Source organism: Scleropages formosus, chromosome 6 (assembly GCF_900964775.1).
Source record: "Scleropages formosus chromosome 6, fSclFor1.1, whole genome shotgun sequence".
Classification (NCBI taxonomy): domain Eukaryota; kingdom Metazoa; phylum Chordata; class Actinopteri; order Osteoglossiformes; family Osteoglossidae; genus Scleropages; species Scleropages formosus.
In genome coordinates, this window is record NC_041811.1 from 14151269 (window position 1) to 14165018 (window position 13750).

General features: G+C 41.2%; 1 protein-coding gene across 5 annotated transcripts in view; it reads right to left on the reverse strand.

Moving 5' to 3' along the window:
* syk (spleen tyrosine kinase) overlaps positions 1-13750 on the reverse strand; it is a 33147-nt gene that overhangs the window by 3516 nt on the left and 15881 nt on the right. For 3 of the 5 annotated variants that reach the window (XM_018744889.1, XM_018744888.1, XM_018744887.2), the window contains exons 2-10: positions 10988-11448; positions 7753-7913; positions 5715-5853; positions 5297-5378; positions 4939-4973; positions 3386-3454; positions 1990-2068; positions 1510-1669; positions 699-908 (exon numbers count right to left, since the gene is read on the reverse strand). In XM_018744889.1, coding sequence (XP_018600405.1) covers positions 699-908; positions 1510-1669; positions 1990-2068; positions 3386-3454; positions 4939-4973; positions 5297-5378; positions 5715-5853; positions 7753-7913; positions 10988-11389 — 1337 coding nt within the window. In that variant the 5' untranslated portion in view covers positions 11390-11448. Of the gene's footprint in view, positions 1-698; positions 909-1509; positions 1670-1989; positions 2069-3385; positions 3455-4938; positions 4974-5296; positions 5379-5714; positions 5854-7752; positions 7914-10212; positions 10237-10987; positions 11449-13750 lie in introns of those variants that run through there. The other 2 variants (XM_018744891.1, XM_018744890.2) reach the window with 2 other exon arrangements.

Genomic DNA, 13750 nt, shown 5'->3' on the forward strand with positions numbered 1-13750 from the left:
TTGGCTATGAATATAGAATATAATGGTGTTGTCATTTTTACACATAAAAAAAATGTGTATATTTTGGTATTTTAATAATATTTAGATTAGATTTTTTTGTTGGGAAATCAATTTAAAAATATCTATATACTGTATATAATATGGGGGGCGTGGTGGCGCAGTGGGTCGGACCAGGTCCTGCTTTCCAGTGGGTCTGGGGTTCGAGTCCCACTTGGGATGCCTTGCGACGGACTGGCGTCCCGTCCTGGGTGTGTCCCCTCCCCCTCCGGCCTTACGCCCTGTGTTGCCGGGTAGGCTCCGGTTCCCCGCGACCCCGTTTGGGACCAGCGGTTCCGAAAATGTGTGTGTGTGTATATAATATTTTCCAAAAGAAATATTACTAACTTGACCCCTTCTCAATGGGAATTCACCAAACTGGGTGAAATCATGGAACAAACGTACCCCATTATGGGAAGAATTTGCATATCTACCACACAAACATAAGCTAGCAGTGAGAAAAATGGGGAAAATATTTCTGGTTTTGGCTTGTGACTGAATGCTCACAATTACTAGCAAATCTGTGAAAATACCTTTCATAAATGAGGCCAATGGGTTGTCCAGGTCTAAATCAGCTGTTAACTGGAAAAATAGCCTAAAAACCTGCAGACACAGTAGAATCTCAAAGCTAAAGTCTCCCAGTACCACCCTGTGGAACTTACCTGTTCTTGGGCAAGAATTTGTTAAGCGGGCCCAATCCAGCCAGCTCCATGACCAACATGAGGTTCTCGGCTTCACAGATACCGATCATACGGACAATGTAGGGGTTGTCCAACTGCTGCATGACGGCAGCCTCACGCAGCATCTCCTCTCGTACTGCCTGATTGCTGTCATCGTTCTTCAGGATTTTCACCGCTACCGTCTTCTCTGATCTACAACACGCATTCAGGAAACCTTTGATGACACACAATTTTCTGAACATTCCTCATAACTAAAGTATAGAGATTTCATCTCTATGTTTAAATTTACATAGCAATGGTACATCTTCTGTCCTATCACACTGACCTTTATTCTTAGACAGAATCTTTTGTTTATAGTTTTCAAATTTGAACAATACCAGTAAACTCAAGGTTCAACCATAAAGAGCAGTAGAGTAGTGTTTGCCAAGTTCAGGTTGTATAAGCTCCTTAAAATCAATTTCCAGCAAACTGGATTGACAGTGTAGCAGAATCCATCCATCCGTCCATCCATCCATCCATCCATCCATCCATCCATCCATCCATCCATCCATCATCAGTAACCCCTTGTCCAATGCAGGGATTCAGGGATCCAGAGCCTTCCCTGGGCGCATAGCGCATGAGGCAGGGTACACCCTAAATGAGACACAGGTCCACTGCTAGCAAATCACAAAGGACTAAGAGCAATATTGATTCATCAGTTCATCTGACATTGTAGATTCCCAGCAGGTAAAAAATCAGTCAGGATCAGAATGCTCTTCATGGAGGTTTGTGAGTTTTGCGGACAGGCGCTTACTTTCTCATCTTGTAAGTGCCCCTGAGGACTGTGCCGAAGTTACCGGATCCCAGCTCGCCGTCCTCCAGGATCAGCTGCCTGCGGTCAATGGTGGCAGTCTGCAGCTCATCGGGATCTGCGTATGGACTCTCATACACTTCCGTGTCCATTGGCAGCGCTTCTGTTTGTGCAAGGTTCCCCATTGTGATACAAGCAGTAATGTCAAAGTGCTGAGTTCATACACAGTCGCCCAATTATAAATAATTATGAACATTATGTTACAGTCTCACATCACGATGAATAACTAAAACACTGACACAAATGGGTTTTGGTTAAATTTCTAAACTTTGAAACAGGTTATTACTGATACGGGTGACTATTATAATTGACTGCTGCCGTTAACACAATTTGCTTACAGTTAGTTATTTTATTGTGAGGTGCAAAAAATAAAGTTTGTAATATAATGAGTAAAAAAGTTTTCCAGATGGAATGTACACGCACCTATGTTCTTTGTTTTCTCTAATTTCATCTCATAGGTGTTCAGGTTGTCTGTGGTTCTGGATCCAGGTGGATTCACTGACTATTAGGAAAACAAAAATGCAAATAAAGCAACGAGTGAGATTATACACGTTGCCTTGCCAGATCACTGTTCAGATTAAACAGAGCACCAGCATAACCTGAAAGGGTTAAGATGAAGGATGCACAAAAGCACAAACACCGTGGAAGGCCTGAGGCTACATCTATGAACCAGGACATCAGGATGTAAAAATCCTTGTCACCTTTCATGGTTCCTCTCCAGTGGCATCAAAAATAAGGTCTTATACAACCAGAACATTGCGAAATTAAGTCAAATGTTCTCAGATTTGCCCCAAAAGTGTGGTTGGTCACTTTTTTAATGTCCTCCTTAGATTTCATTCCTCACTATTCAGGCAACCATGAACAAGGTGAAGTCCTGTCTGAACAAATACAAATGTGAACACACTGATTATCAGAAATTAATGGGATAAATAAATCACACAAAAAGTGCAATAACAATAACAGTGAAACACATAAGACTATTTTACCTGCAGAATGTGAAATGGAGCAAGAAATGATTGTTGGAGAAGTTCTAAATTTGCCTTACTTATTCTTTCGCATGCTTGCTCTGGAATGTGCTTTATTACAAACACTTACATTAAACAAACATTAAACAAATAAACATTACTTTATGTAATGTATTTATCTGTTTGTAATAAAGCATATTATGACTACTTCCAAATCTCACACTGATTTGAAATAAATATTTTTATAATTAACTGCTTTTTACAGCTAAGTAGTTTAAAATTAAATAAATAAATAAAACATTATTTTTTTGTCATAAGCACTTGGATCTTTGTTGCACTGGACCAGCTGCGGTCTGTAAATATGTGTCCAGAGGTTATACTGCAAACTTCATGCCTCTACTTGCACTGCATGCTGAACCAATGCATGTCAGCCACTGCCTGACAAACTGACCAATTCATACCTTTGCTCCATTTGTTACGCTCGGCCGTGTTGAATTTTTAACACATGATCTTTTCTCCCAGCGTTGAGTTTACATACATCATTAATTGTTAAATAAGTATAGTTTCATAGTATTTCTGCCTATTCAATCATTTAATCGGTTTTTTCGGAAAACAATCTGCAGAAATGTGATTTTATTCCAATTAAAGTTTAGTCGTTTCCGCTCCTTTGACTTGAAGCGCACACGGGAGGGGAATAAAGGTAAGAACAGATCAGAGGACGCAGGAAGGATCCCAGCTTTTCCCAGCTGCACATGTTAGTAGCAAAAACCACACTTTAGTAAGCCAGTCGCAGAGTGTTAGCGAGGCTCGTGTCCTACCACTCTCTCACACTTTCAGATGAAGTGTTAGTGCACCTTTTTGCTGCCGGGTTTGGGGAAGGAGTAGGATTTGATTCTGGAGAGAATTCCACTTGTGGCACCTTGCTAGAAACCACAATTTATAAAAGGGAAATGTTATTTTCTCTCCAAACTAACCACACTTCTTCACAATAATATATCTCAGGGGACAAATGTGACAATTTTTTTCTTTTACCACTAAAGTTGTACCTTTACAGTTCAAGAATTGAAGTAGGTCATTTGAGATGAATATGTTAGGTCCATAATTAATTATAAATGAAGAATAAACTTTGGTGTACTATTTTTGAAATAAGCTATAAACAGCAACCTACATTTACATTACATTTATTCATTTGAAAGCTGACGCTGTTCTCCAAAGTGACCTACAATGTCAATCTATCTACAAGTACTTACCCATTTATAGAGCTGGGTAAATTTTACTGGAGCAATTTTAGGGTAAGTACTTTTCTCAAGGGTACTACAGCCAGAGGTGAGATCTGAACCTGTGTTCAACAGTACCGTTGCCATGGAACAATATGGGGCTCAGCTCTTAATATTGTCTCAACTTGCTGCAGTTTTCACGTCATTTGTTTAAATTGTGCTGAGACTCCAAGATGAGAAATGCAAAAAAATTGAAAATCTAAAGAACTGTAGAAAAATGCATTTTTGGAAGTGAACTGCCCTGCAGTTCAGGGCAATAAGAATAAACTGGAAGTTGTTTTAACTATGATAACTGTATATACCATGCAGCAGAACTATTCAGGTGCAGGTTGTGTTTCTGGGAAGCGACTGCCCACCTTGCAGTGTTAACATTATCTTTATGATCAAATATATCCCTACACTATCAGAGTCCCAAATGGTGATGGGGAGAGTCTTTCCTGCCACTCTCGACAGGATCCCAGTACAGCCCTTGTACTTTACAACACTAGCAACTGAAGCCTACAGTGGCTATAAAACCTTTTCCCTGCCTTTTGGCATTTTCATATTTTATTATCTCTTATGAGGGAAAAAATAAGTAAAGCGAAAGGGGTTCTACAAAGTATTAAAACAATGGGAAAATATCTGTGCAAAAAGATACCATCAAAGATACCAAGATACCATATTGTCATGTTATTTATGTTTGTAACTGATTATGAAAAGACTTGCTGTTTTTATATGTGATGTTATTTTATGCTGTCTTCATTTGTAATAAGAATTCCGGTATAAATGCATTTTGCCAAAGCTCTGAATAGTTTTATAGCCGCTGTACTTTAGAAAGCATACATCTGGTTCGGAGAAAAGTGAGGGGGTCAAATTATTTATGACAGGAACTGTGGGAGCATGTCCTTATGTCACCTTATTTTACACTAGTATTATATTCAAGTCAGAGCAATGCATAATCACATTGTAAAATTGCTCTTGTTAATAAAAAATACAGTTAGTGCCTTTCGGATGAAGGTGTACTGAAATTCACTATAAATTTGTATTGAAAGCAACTGCAACTGAAACTCAGTCATTTGTAGATCCAACTGTATGCACAAAGCACAATGAAGGGAACCATATTTCTCCAGATGAGCTCAGAGGACTCTTACCAGCGGGTGATTGTGGGGAATAGCTGGCCGGCGATCTGTAACGAGAGACAGGTCTGATTGAAACACACATCTAACCTCTACATCTGTCTCTCTCTGTCTGTCTCTCTCTCTCTTGCTCCATTTGATATAAATGCTATAAGTAAAACACTATAATACAACTTTCGTCCTCTATCTTGGCAGCTTTACTAGGTACAGTTCATCATTGAGAGAGACCCTCAGGTGATGGGGGTCATTGAGCTTCCAGTGTCATTACTGGTGTGTTTTGCAGAGACCTCACGAAAAACCCTTTTGCGGGCTGAACGTCTCATCCTTCCCGAAATGGGCTTCACGAAAGGAAAGAGGACAACGGCATTTTCACCTGCTTCTCCTTCAGGTTGTGCACAAGGCTCAGTGAGTACTCGGAGGAGTCCGTCAGGCTTGTAGGAGTAATGCTCCACCAGCTGGGAGAGTGAGGAGCACAAGTATGAGTGACAGGTTGCTGGCAGAACACCATTCAGCTCTACCCCCACTGCATTCAGAGCACATTTAAGCCCCTCCCCCTTTACATTCACTCAACACTGGCACGACCCGTCTGTTCCTCGGTCATTCACACATGGCTCTTGGGTTTTCCCTTAGCACGGACTCAAGGCTAAACTGGACTGCCATTATTTTGCACGTGCATTAAAGTACATTAAAGTAGTAGTTGTGTTTTTTTGTTCCCAATGTCTGTTTTCCCATTTTTGGTAGTGTAAAACTAAAGATTTATTTTAAAATTCCTGCTCTGAGAAGTCCACTACCTGCCAAAGGGTGTCAAACTTCTTCCCATCAGGGATTGAGAGTTTCCCAGCCTTGTCCTTGTCTATGCGATAGTGCATGACCTGTCCATGGTGTAGAAGGCAGAGCGCATATGAGCCTTTGTTGTCCCGCTGTCGTATTCTACCAATGACACAGAGAAGAAGAAAGGGAAACTTTGGTATATCATAAGAACCACTCAGAGAGGGCAGCAGGGAATGCTGGGTAAATAACAACCAAACACAGTGATGAGAAAGAAGTGAAACTTGAATAGTAAGTATGTAGATGGAATATGTTACATTTATTCATTTAGCTGACACTTTTCTCCAAAACAACTTACAATGTTAAGCTGCTTACATAGTAGCTGTATGTGCAGGTAGTAGTGTAGTGGTTAGCATAGCTGCCTTTAGATCTAAAAGTCACAAGTTTGAATCTCCCCTCCGGCTGCAATACCCGTGAGCAAGGTACTTGCTCTAAATTACTCCAGTGAAGTTACCCAGTTGTACAAATGGGTAAATAAATGTACGTATTTTAACATTGTGAGTCGCTTTGGAAAAATGCATCAGGTAGATGTACTTAGCAATCATTTACCCCTTTTATAGAGCCAGGTAATTTTATTGGAACCATATAGCTTAAGTACCTTGCTCAAGGGTACTAAATCTGGAGGTAAGATTCTAAACGGGACCATTTGGGTCCAAAGGCAACAGGTCTAACCACTACCCTACCAGCTGTGCCATGTTACTGTCCCAGTTACTGTGGAATTTTATTAGAAGGAAGATCTCTGAGAGCATGGAAGATCAACAGGAGGTTAACCTCACTTTGCTTAATGTCACCACTAGATAGCGCCACGATGCGGCACCATCAAATGAAAAAGCGGCAAAATAGGAAATACCTGGCAAAGGTTTGCTTTTATTGCCTTCTAAATTCTGAACCATCAAGAGCTTCATCATTAGTGTAAAGACTCTTTAAGTGCTTTGAATTTGAGTAAAACGTGATCTGTTAACATGAACAACGTTTTTCACTGAAGTTAAAATCGAGGAGAGAGTAAATATTTCGAATGAACATTTCTTTCAGTGCTAAAATGTACCGCTGTAGTCCATGGCAGTGTGCTTCCTGCAAACAGAGCAAAATCAGCATGAGTTTTTATAGAACGTGTGAGCTGGGGCCCCTTCAGAGTGGTCCCTGGTCACTACAGGAAGCGTCGCCACACTGTCACTACGGAAACCACAAAGACGCCTCGTTCTGCAGCAGAACTGCAAACTGCTGCTGCAGAGAGCTCCAGGGCTATATTGAATCACGTTTTTAACAGTGATCAGAGAGGAGTTTTTTCTTTTCATTGTGCTGCTTGTCTTCACGTACAACTCTGTTGTACTGACAGCTTTTGTGGGATTTAATGTGAAGTGAGTTTATGAAACATGATATACAGTACATTTATAGTATATTTATCTACATACAGTATACTTACAGTGTATTTGAAACAATGTGCAAAATGCAGCTATCACAATGAGGGATGGTAAGTAAAAGAAGAACAGAACAGAAATGGAAGCAAGTAATTTATATAATTTATAACCATAACACCCATGAACAAGTGCAATTTTTACTAATTCTGTCTAAAGGCTCTTCTGGCTTTAAACCTTTTTCACATATTTAACATAACCATACATTTACATAAATATAAATGTGCTGTAATGTTCTACAGCAACTGAAATACAAATGCATATTAAGAGAACATTTATTTGGTTTCACACACTGAAACCGCTTGTCCCGAGCGGGGTCCCAGCGAACTGGAGCCTAACCTGGCAACACAGGGCAGCAGGCTGGAGGGGGAGGGGAGACACCCAGGATGGGACACCAGTCCATCGCAAGGCACCCCAAGCAGGACTTGAACCCCAGACCCACCAGAGAGCAGGTACAGGCCAAACCCGCTGTGCCACCACCACCTTTTCTTTTAAAGCATATGCTGAATTAATAAATTTTTTAATGTTTTTAAAGGGGGAGTTTGGGAGGCCAGGATTAGCACAGTTTCATCTGAGGGAGGCTTACAGGAATCTGCCATTGGCACGTGTCCCGTTCTGCAGGCGGGTCTCTGAGTCCTCTCGCGTGATGCTACCGTGGAACCAGGGCATCTTTTCATGAGCTGTGGTGGCGATCAGTTTCTCCAGCTGTGGTCTCTGGCTGATGATGGCCTGTTCGAGAGCAGCACCCTGGGGTGGGAGAGACAAGCTGCAGCTGGAGTTATACCTCACACCAATATCCCCCACAACACTGCCATTTACACTTTCTTTTGGTGCGATGCCTCAGTTTACATATACTAAAAAAGTGTAAATTTTCTCAACACATCTATCACTAAAGGAGTAAACAATATGCAATGATGAACACCAAAAATGAAATAAAATACAAACATTAAATATATCATTAAGCTAAGGGGTCCTTGTCCCCGCGTTTGAGAAATTCTCATATGTACAGTGAAATCACAATTTAAGTGGGGGTTGGGGAACTGCCAAAGAAGTGAAAGCATGTATAACCATTTTCACCATAAAAACTTTATGGGATAATGTGTCATGAGAAAAAGTAATAATAGGACATATAATAATGAACGTTTATGAAAAAATACACAGTAATCGCTCATAAAATCAATTGGAAACACCAATAAACACCAATATATAGTTAATATATCTGTATGTTATCATAAAAGTGATAGTAATACTAATAATAGGAGAACACAGGTGAAGTGATAGAGATGTTGAGGGGTTGTGTGAGGGTGTCAAGTCTCCCAGGTGAGGGTTAATGTAGCTCCCTGTCAATCTCAGTTTGCATGCAGGGTGTTCGGAAGCACTATTTGCACGCAGAACAGTTTTTTTCTGGGGGTCATGTCTGTAAAGCTGAGTCCATGAAAATTAAATGTGCATAAGTTGCAGTGGCATGGACATTAACTTGCTTCAGGGTTCCTGTTAAGTTTCAGTGATGAATTTTTGATTGCAATCAAAAAATTTACTTTGGGTAAATATATTTTTGTTACAGTACCACAAATATTAAGAAAGGGTGTGGCTGTTATACTGTTACCAAATGACATTTCTTAGATGATACCTCTTTATGCACTTAAAATGTGAAAGCCTACGATGGTTCTGGAGTAATTTATCCAACATATTCTAAAGATTTTGAACATGAATCAATAGAAAACTCCCCTCTTCCATAACCCCTCCATCCCTCCGAAACATACGTTACTGTATTTGACTGCTATTACAAAGCTTATATGTGAGTCAGCTGATGGTTTCTTCATTATGAAAGTAACTGTTACAGAAGCAGAAGTGTACCTCAAAACTGAGCTGTGCAGAAAGAGTATAAAGTGAGAAATTATTGCAAAAACTATATAAAAAGAAACATTAAAGCAAAAAAGACCTTCTGGTGATGTGAAAATGTGTTACTGTTCTACTTTAATGTACGTTTATACATTTTTCATTAAGGTAGCAACAGATTGACACTGTTTTGGCTCCTTTAATGTGTCCAAGTTTAGCAGAAGTGTGAATAATGAAATGATGGACAGCAGACAGGTGGTGGGTTAAATAACATTTTTTGAATTAAGATAAGGGATGGATGATGAACACGCCATTGAGTAAACCCTGACACATAGTGACCCCTTGCATGGTTTACAAGGTAAACGTAACAGAAGTGGTTTGTCTTCTTCCGTGTATGTCTAAGAGATGCAAATACAGGACGAAACATGCAAACTGCACGCACTCTGAGCAGGATTCGATCCCCACACCCCCAAGCTGCTCAGACTTTACCCACTGCGCCACTGCATGAAGATAAGGAACCCACCTCACAAAAAGAAAAATTGAAAACAGAGGTCAACCAAAATATACATTTGGATAATAAGGTTGTAAACTGTAATCTGTGGTCAGGAGCTGAGCCTAATTTGTAATTTTGAACACAATGGCTCTACAGTAGGTCAGGTACAATCTCTAGTAGGGTGGATCCAACGCAGTGCTATGCTGCAGAAAATGGCCACTGAGGTTCCAGAACTTCAGTTCCCACATGCTGCAGTACTGCTGAGTCAGCACCCTCCCACAGCACAGTCAGACTGTAACCAGGAAGCAGAAGGCCTAGCAAAACCCCATACTGCTTTTTCATGCTTCCTCTCTAGAATATTTAAATGTTGCACAGATCTGAAGATCGGCCTTGTTCTCTTTTATTAATAAACTTGGCTTTTTGGTTCTCACTGACTGCAATAGTCTTTATTTTCCTGCTGTAACAAAACACCCTTGAGCATATTATTCATTTATTATACTATGGTAGCCATTTAGCTGTTACTTTTCAAGGTAGTTGACAATTTTAAGGTTGATTACTAATCTGATACTAATTTACCCCATTTATGCAACTGGTCAATTTGGATTAAGTCCCTTGCTGAAGGGTACTACAGCAGGAGTGGGGATTCCAACCCAGGCCCCTGTGACTGCAAGGCAGCAGCTGTAACCACTATACTACCAGCCGCCATATACATACCATATGCCATCTGCCAATGTAAATGCTCCAGCTAAATGCTCCAGCGATTGCAAATGATCAAGCTGAACTCTCAACTATGATGAAAAATTTTCTTCTTAGCTTCAAGAAATGAAAAAAAAAACACATTACATACAGGGAAACTGTAAAGCACTGCATGTGGAGCCCACGTTACTTCCTGCGATGGTTTTATGAAAAAAGTTTATTACTAGAATAAACTGCAGCACCAGTCAGGATTCTTTACTGAAAATCATTTTAGTCTGTGACTGGTCTTTTTCAGAAGACCACCCATTAGCCTGGTGTATGCAAGATGGACAAATGGTGTACGAAATCCTGTACGAAAAATGTTTTGAATTTAACAGGAAATCGATGATTACAGAAAACACACACATTTCCGAACCGCTTGTCCCATAGGGGGTTGCGGGGAACCGGAGCCTACCCGGCAACACAGGGCGTAAGGCCGGAGGGGGAGGGGACACACCCAGGACGGGACGCCATTCCATCGCAAGGCACCCCGAGTGGGACTCGAACCCCAGACCCACTGGAGAGCAGGACCCGGTTCAACCCACTGCGCCACTGCGCCCCCTCAGTATAGAAAACAATACGAAAATAAATTTCTCAGCTGCCAACACAGATCTGGAAGTTCTAATTGTTACTTGTTCAAAATAACTTAAATATTAAGCTTAAGACTACTAAAACAGGTCCAAGATCTAAACTTGCAATCTTCAGAATATTCAAATCTCTGTCCTTAAAATAAGCTAAGGAGGGCGGGGCTCACCTGCAGGTTCCACGTCTGCTTGACGTACTGCCGGACAAGCTTCTCCTTCAGTTCTTCAAAGGGCCCCACCTTAGGCTCCATGCCACGTGGACGGCTGCATGGTTTCCTTAGCAGGCAGATGAGACCGTCCGACTCCTGGGAGTGGTAGTCGATCAGATCAACTGGGGTGCGGTGTGATTTTCCCCCAGCAATGGCATATGTGTTGTTCAGCTCCCTCTCGATGGTGTAGTGATAGAACTGGCGGCCATATGCTACGGATAGGGCGTAGCCACCCAGGTAGCTCCGGCTCTGCCGCAGCAGGTAGAGCCCATCTGCCATGCCACCCTGTCGCAGGTAATCCTCTGCCTCTTCACGCGTAATGTTCCCATAGAAGAATGGTAGCTTCTCCACATTGTCCGCCATTGCAGATTGTAACCTGCACTTTCGCTGGACCACACAATGCAGAATCTATTGCTGGACACCTAACAGAGAACACAAGGGCTCATATTTTTTCAGATGTATTTTCTTGCATTGCAACTTGCTTCTTAGTCATCTCCACCTGGGTAACTGACCACCATCTACAACATAGTTTTTCCAAAACTGAGATCCTCCATATCCTAGGAGGTTCATCCACATGTCAGGAACTTTCAAGCAAACTGGACAGTTCAGCATTTGCTTCTTTGGTCAAGAGGCTGGGAGTAACAGCTGACTCAAGTCTCTGCTTCTCCCAGCACATTTAAAACGTATTTTGCAGATACTTCCTGCATAACACCTGCAGGATCCACCTATATTTCATTCCACACTCATTTAAGAAGGGTCTATATCTTTTGCATTGACTTCTGATTTCCTAACAGCTTTACAAATTTGCAAGCCATGACATTTCAATGTAAAAGCAGGTATAAAACAGAGAACAGATAGAAACAGAAGACATGGTTGTAAATTATGTTTGGGAAAACATGGACATTTTATTATCTCACAATCATTAACATTTATTTATTTAGCAGACACTTTTCTCCAAAGCAACTTACAATGGATACTATGTAGTGTTACTAGGCCACACACCTTATTCACCAGGGTGACTTACACTGCTAGATACAATACTTACACTGGGTCACTCATCCATACATCAGTGGAACACACTCTCTCTGTCACTCACACACACTACAGGTGAACCTGAAGAGCATGTCTTTGGATTGTGGGAGAAAACCCATTTAAACACGAGGAGAACATGCAATCTTCACAGAGACTGAGCAGGGATTGGACCCACATCATCTCACACCACCCAGGTGCTGTGAGACAATAGCGCTACTCACTGTGCCACCCAAAGAAGAGACTTGAGCCTCTTTTTGCTGAGAAACGCCTGGTAACAAGGAACATCTGCCACACCAGGGTTAGCTATAGTTACAGGATGATTTGCACTTCATGTGCATCAACCAGAAATCAAACCCAGCTCTCCTGCTTAGAAGGTGAGAATTCTACCACTGAACCACCAATGCTTCTACACTAACCACCTTACCAAGTCAGAGAGGCAGTGGTCTAAAGCCTATCCAAGAGGTACAGGGCACAAAGATTGTCAGGAAACACCCTGGATGGCATGCCAGTAGACCACAATAGTTTCAGTATAATTTTACTCCAAGAATTATAATCAAATAATTTTCAAAATATGTTAACATATATTGTATTTTATAAATTTTATTTTGGTTATTTTGGTGTTTCAATTGCAATACAGACACTACTAGTATATTATGTAATACTTTTTGTAGTCATTATTTAATTAATTGGCTTTGTCCAAGGCAAAGTACAATTTTAGGTTTGTAGAAATAATTACAATGATTTACTTATTTATAGAGAAAATTATTTTTCACTCTGTGGGGAGTGTGGTGGTGCAGTGGGTTGGACCGGGTCCTGCTCTCCAGTGGGTCTGGGGTTTGAGTCCTGCTTGGGGTGCCTTGCAATGGACCGGCGTCCCATCCTGGGTGTGTCCCCTCCAGCCTTATGCCCTGTATTGCCAGGTAGGCGCCGGCTCCCCGCAACCCCGTATGGGACAAGCAGCTCAGAAAGTGTGTGTGTATATGTATTTTTCACTCTATAAAATTCAGGGTAAGTAGCTTGATCAAGGACACTACAGCAGGACTGTGAGCTCACACTTGGGACGGTGAGCTTCAAAGCACTACCAACTGCCCCACTACCACTAAACGAAGTGCTGATCACTGTACTAGAATAAATGTATTGCCAATTTATCATGGATTGACTAACATAAAATATATTACTTAAAACAAAACTGATATACAACTCACATTTATTTATTTGTTGCAGTTACTATGAATGCAGTTGTAATATGCAGTGCACTACAGGGAAGCGGCAATAAAACCTGGGTTGGCTATGAATGGTAGCACACTCACTGACTAGCGCATTTATTCACATACACAGATGCTAATAACAATTCAGCATCACTGTTTTACATGCGCAGCATCTCTATGCATCAAGGGAGAAAGCAACAATAGCATACATGGGGGAACACAGGGCAAACAAAGTTCCAGAGTCATGCTGCCTTATCAAAAGCTGCACTATAGAATTAATCCACCCGTTACCAAAAGTCTTCTTCTTCTTGCACCATGGGTGCCACAGTCATCTGTGCCTTTTATTTTGGTATGTAGGAACTGGGCGTTTTGGGTAGTGAGCTGTGAGGCTTATCTGAGAAGCTGGATGGTGTGAAGGCTGACACTGTTATAACTGTGGTTTGAGTGCTTACTGTGATCTCAGAACTCACTCAGTCTGCTCATG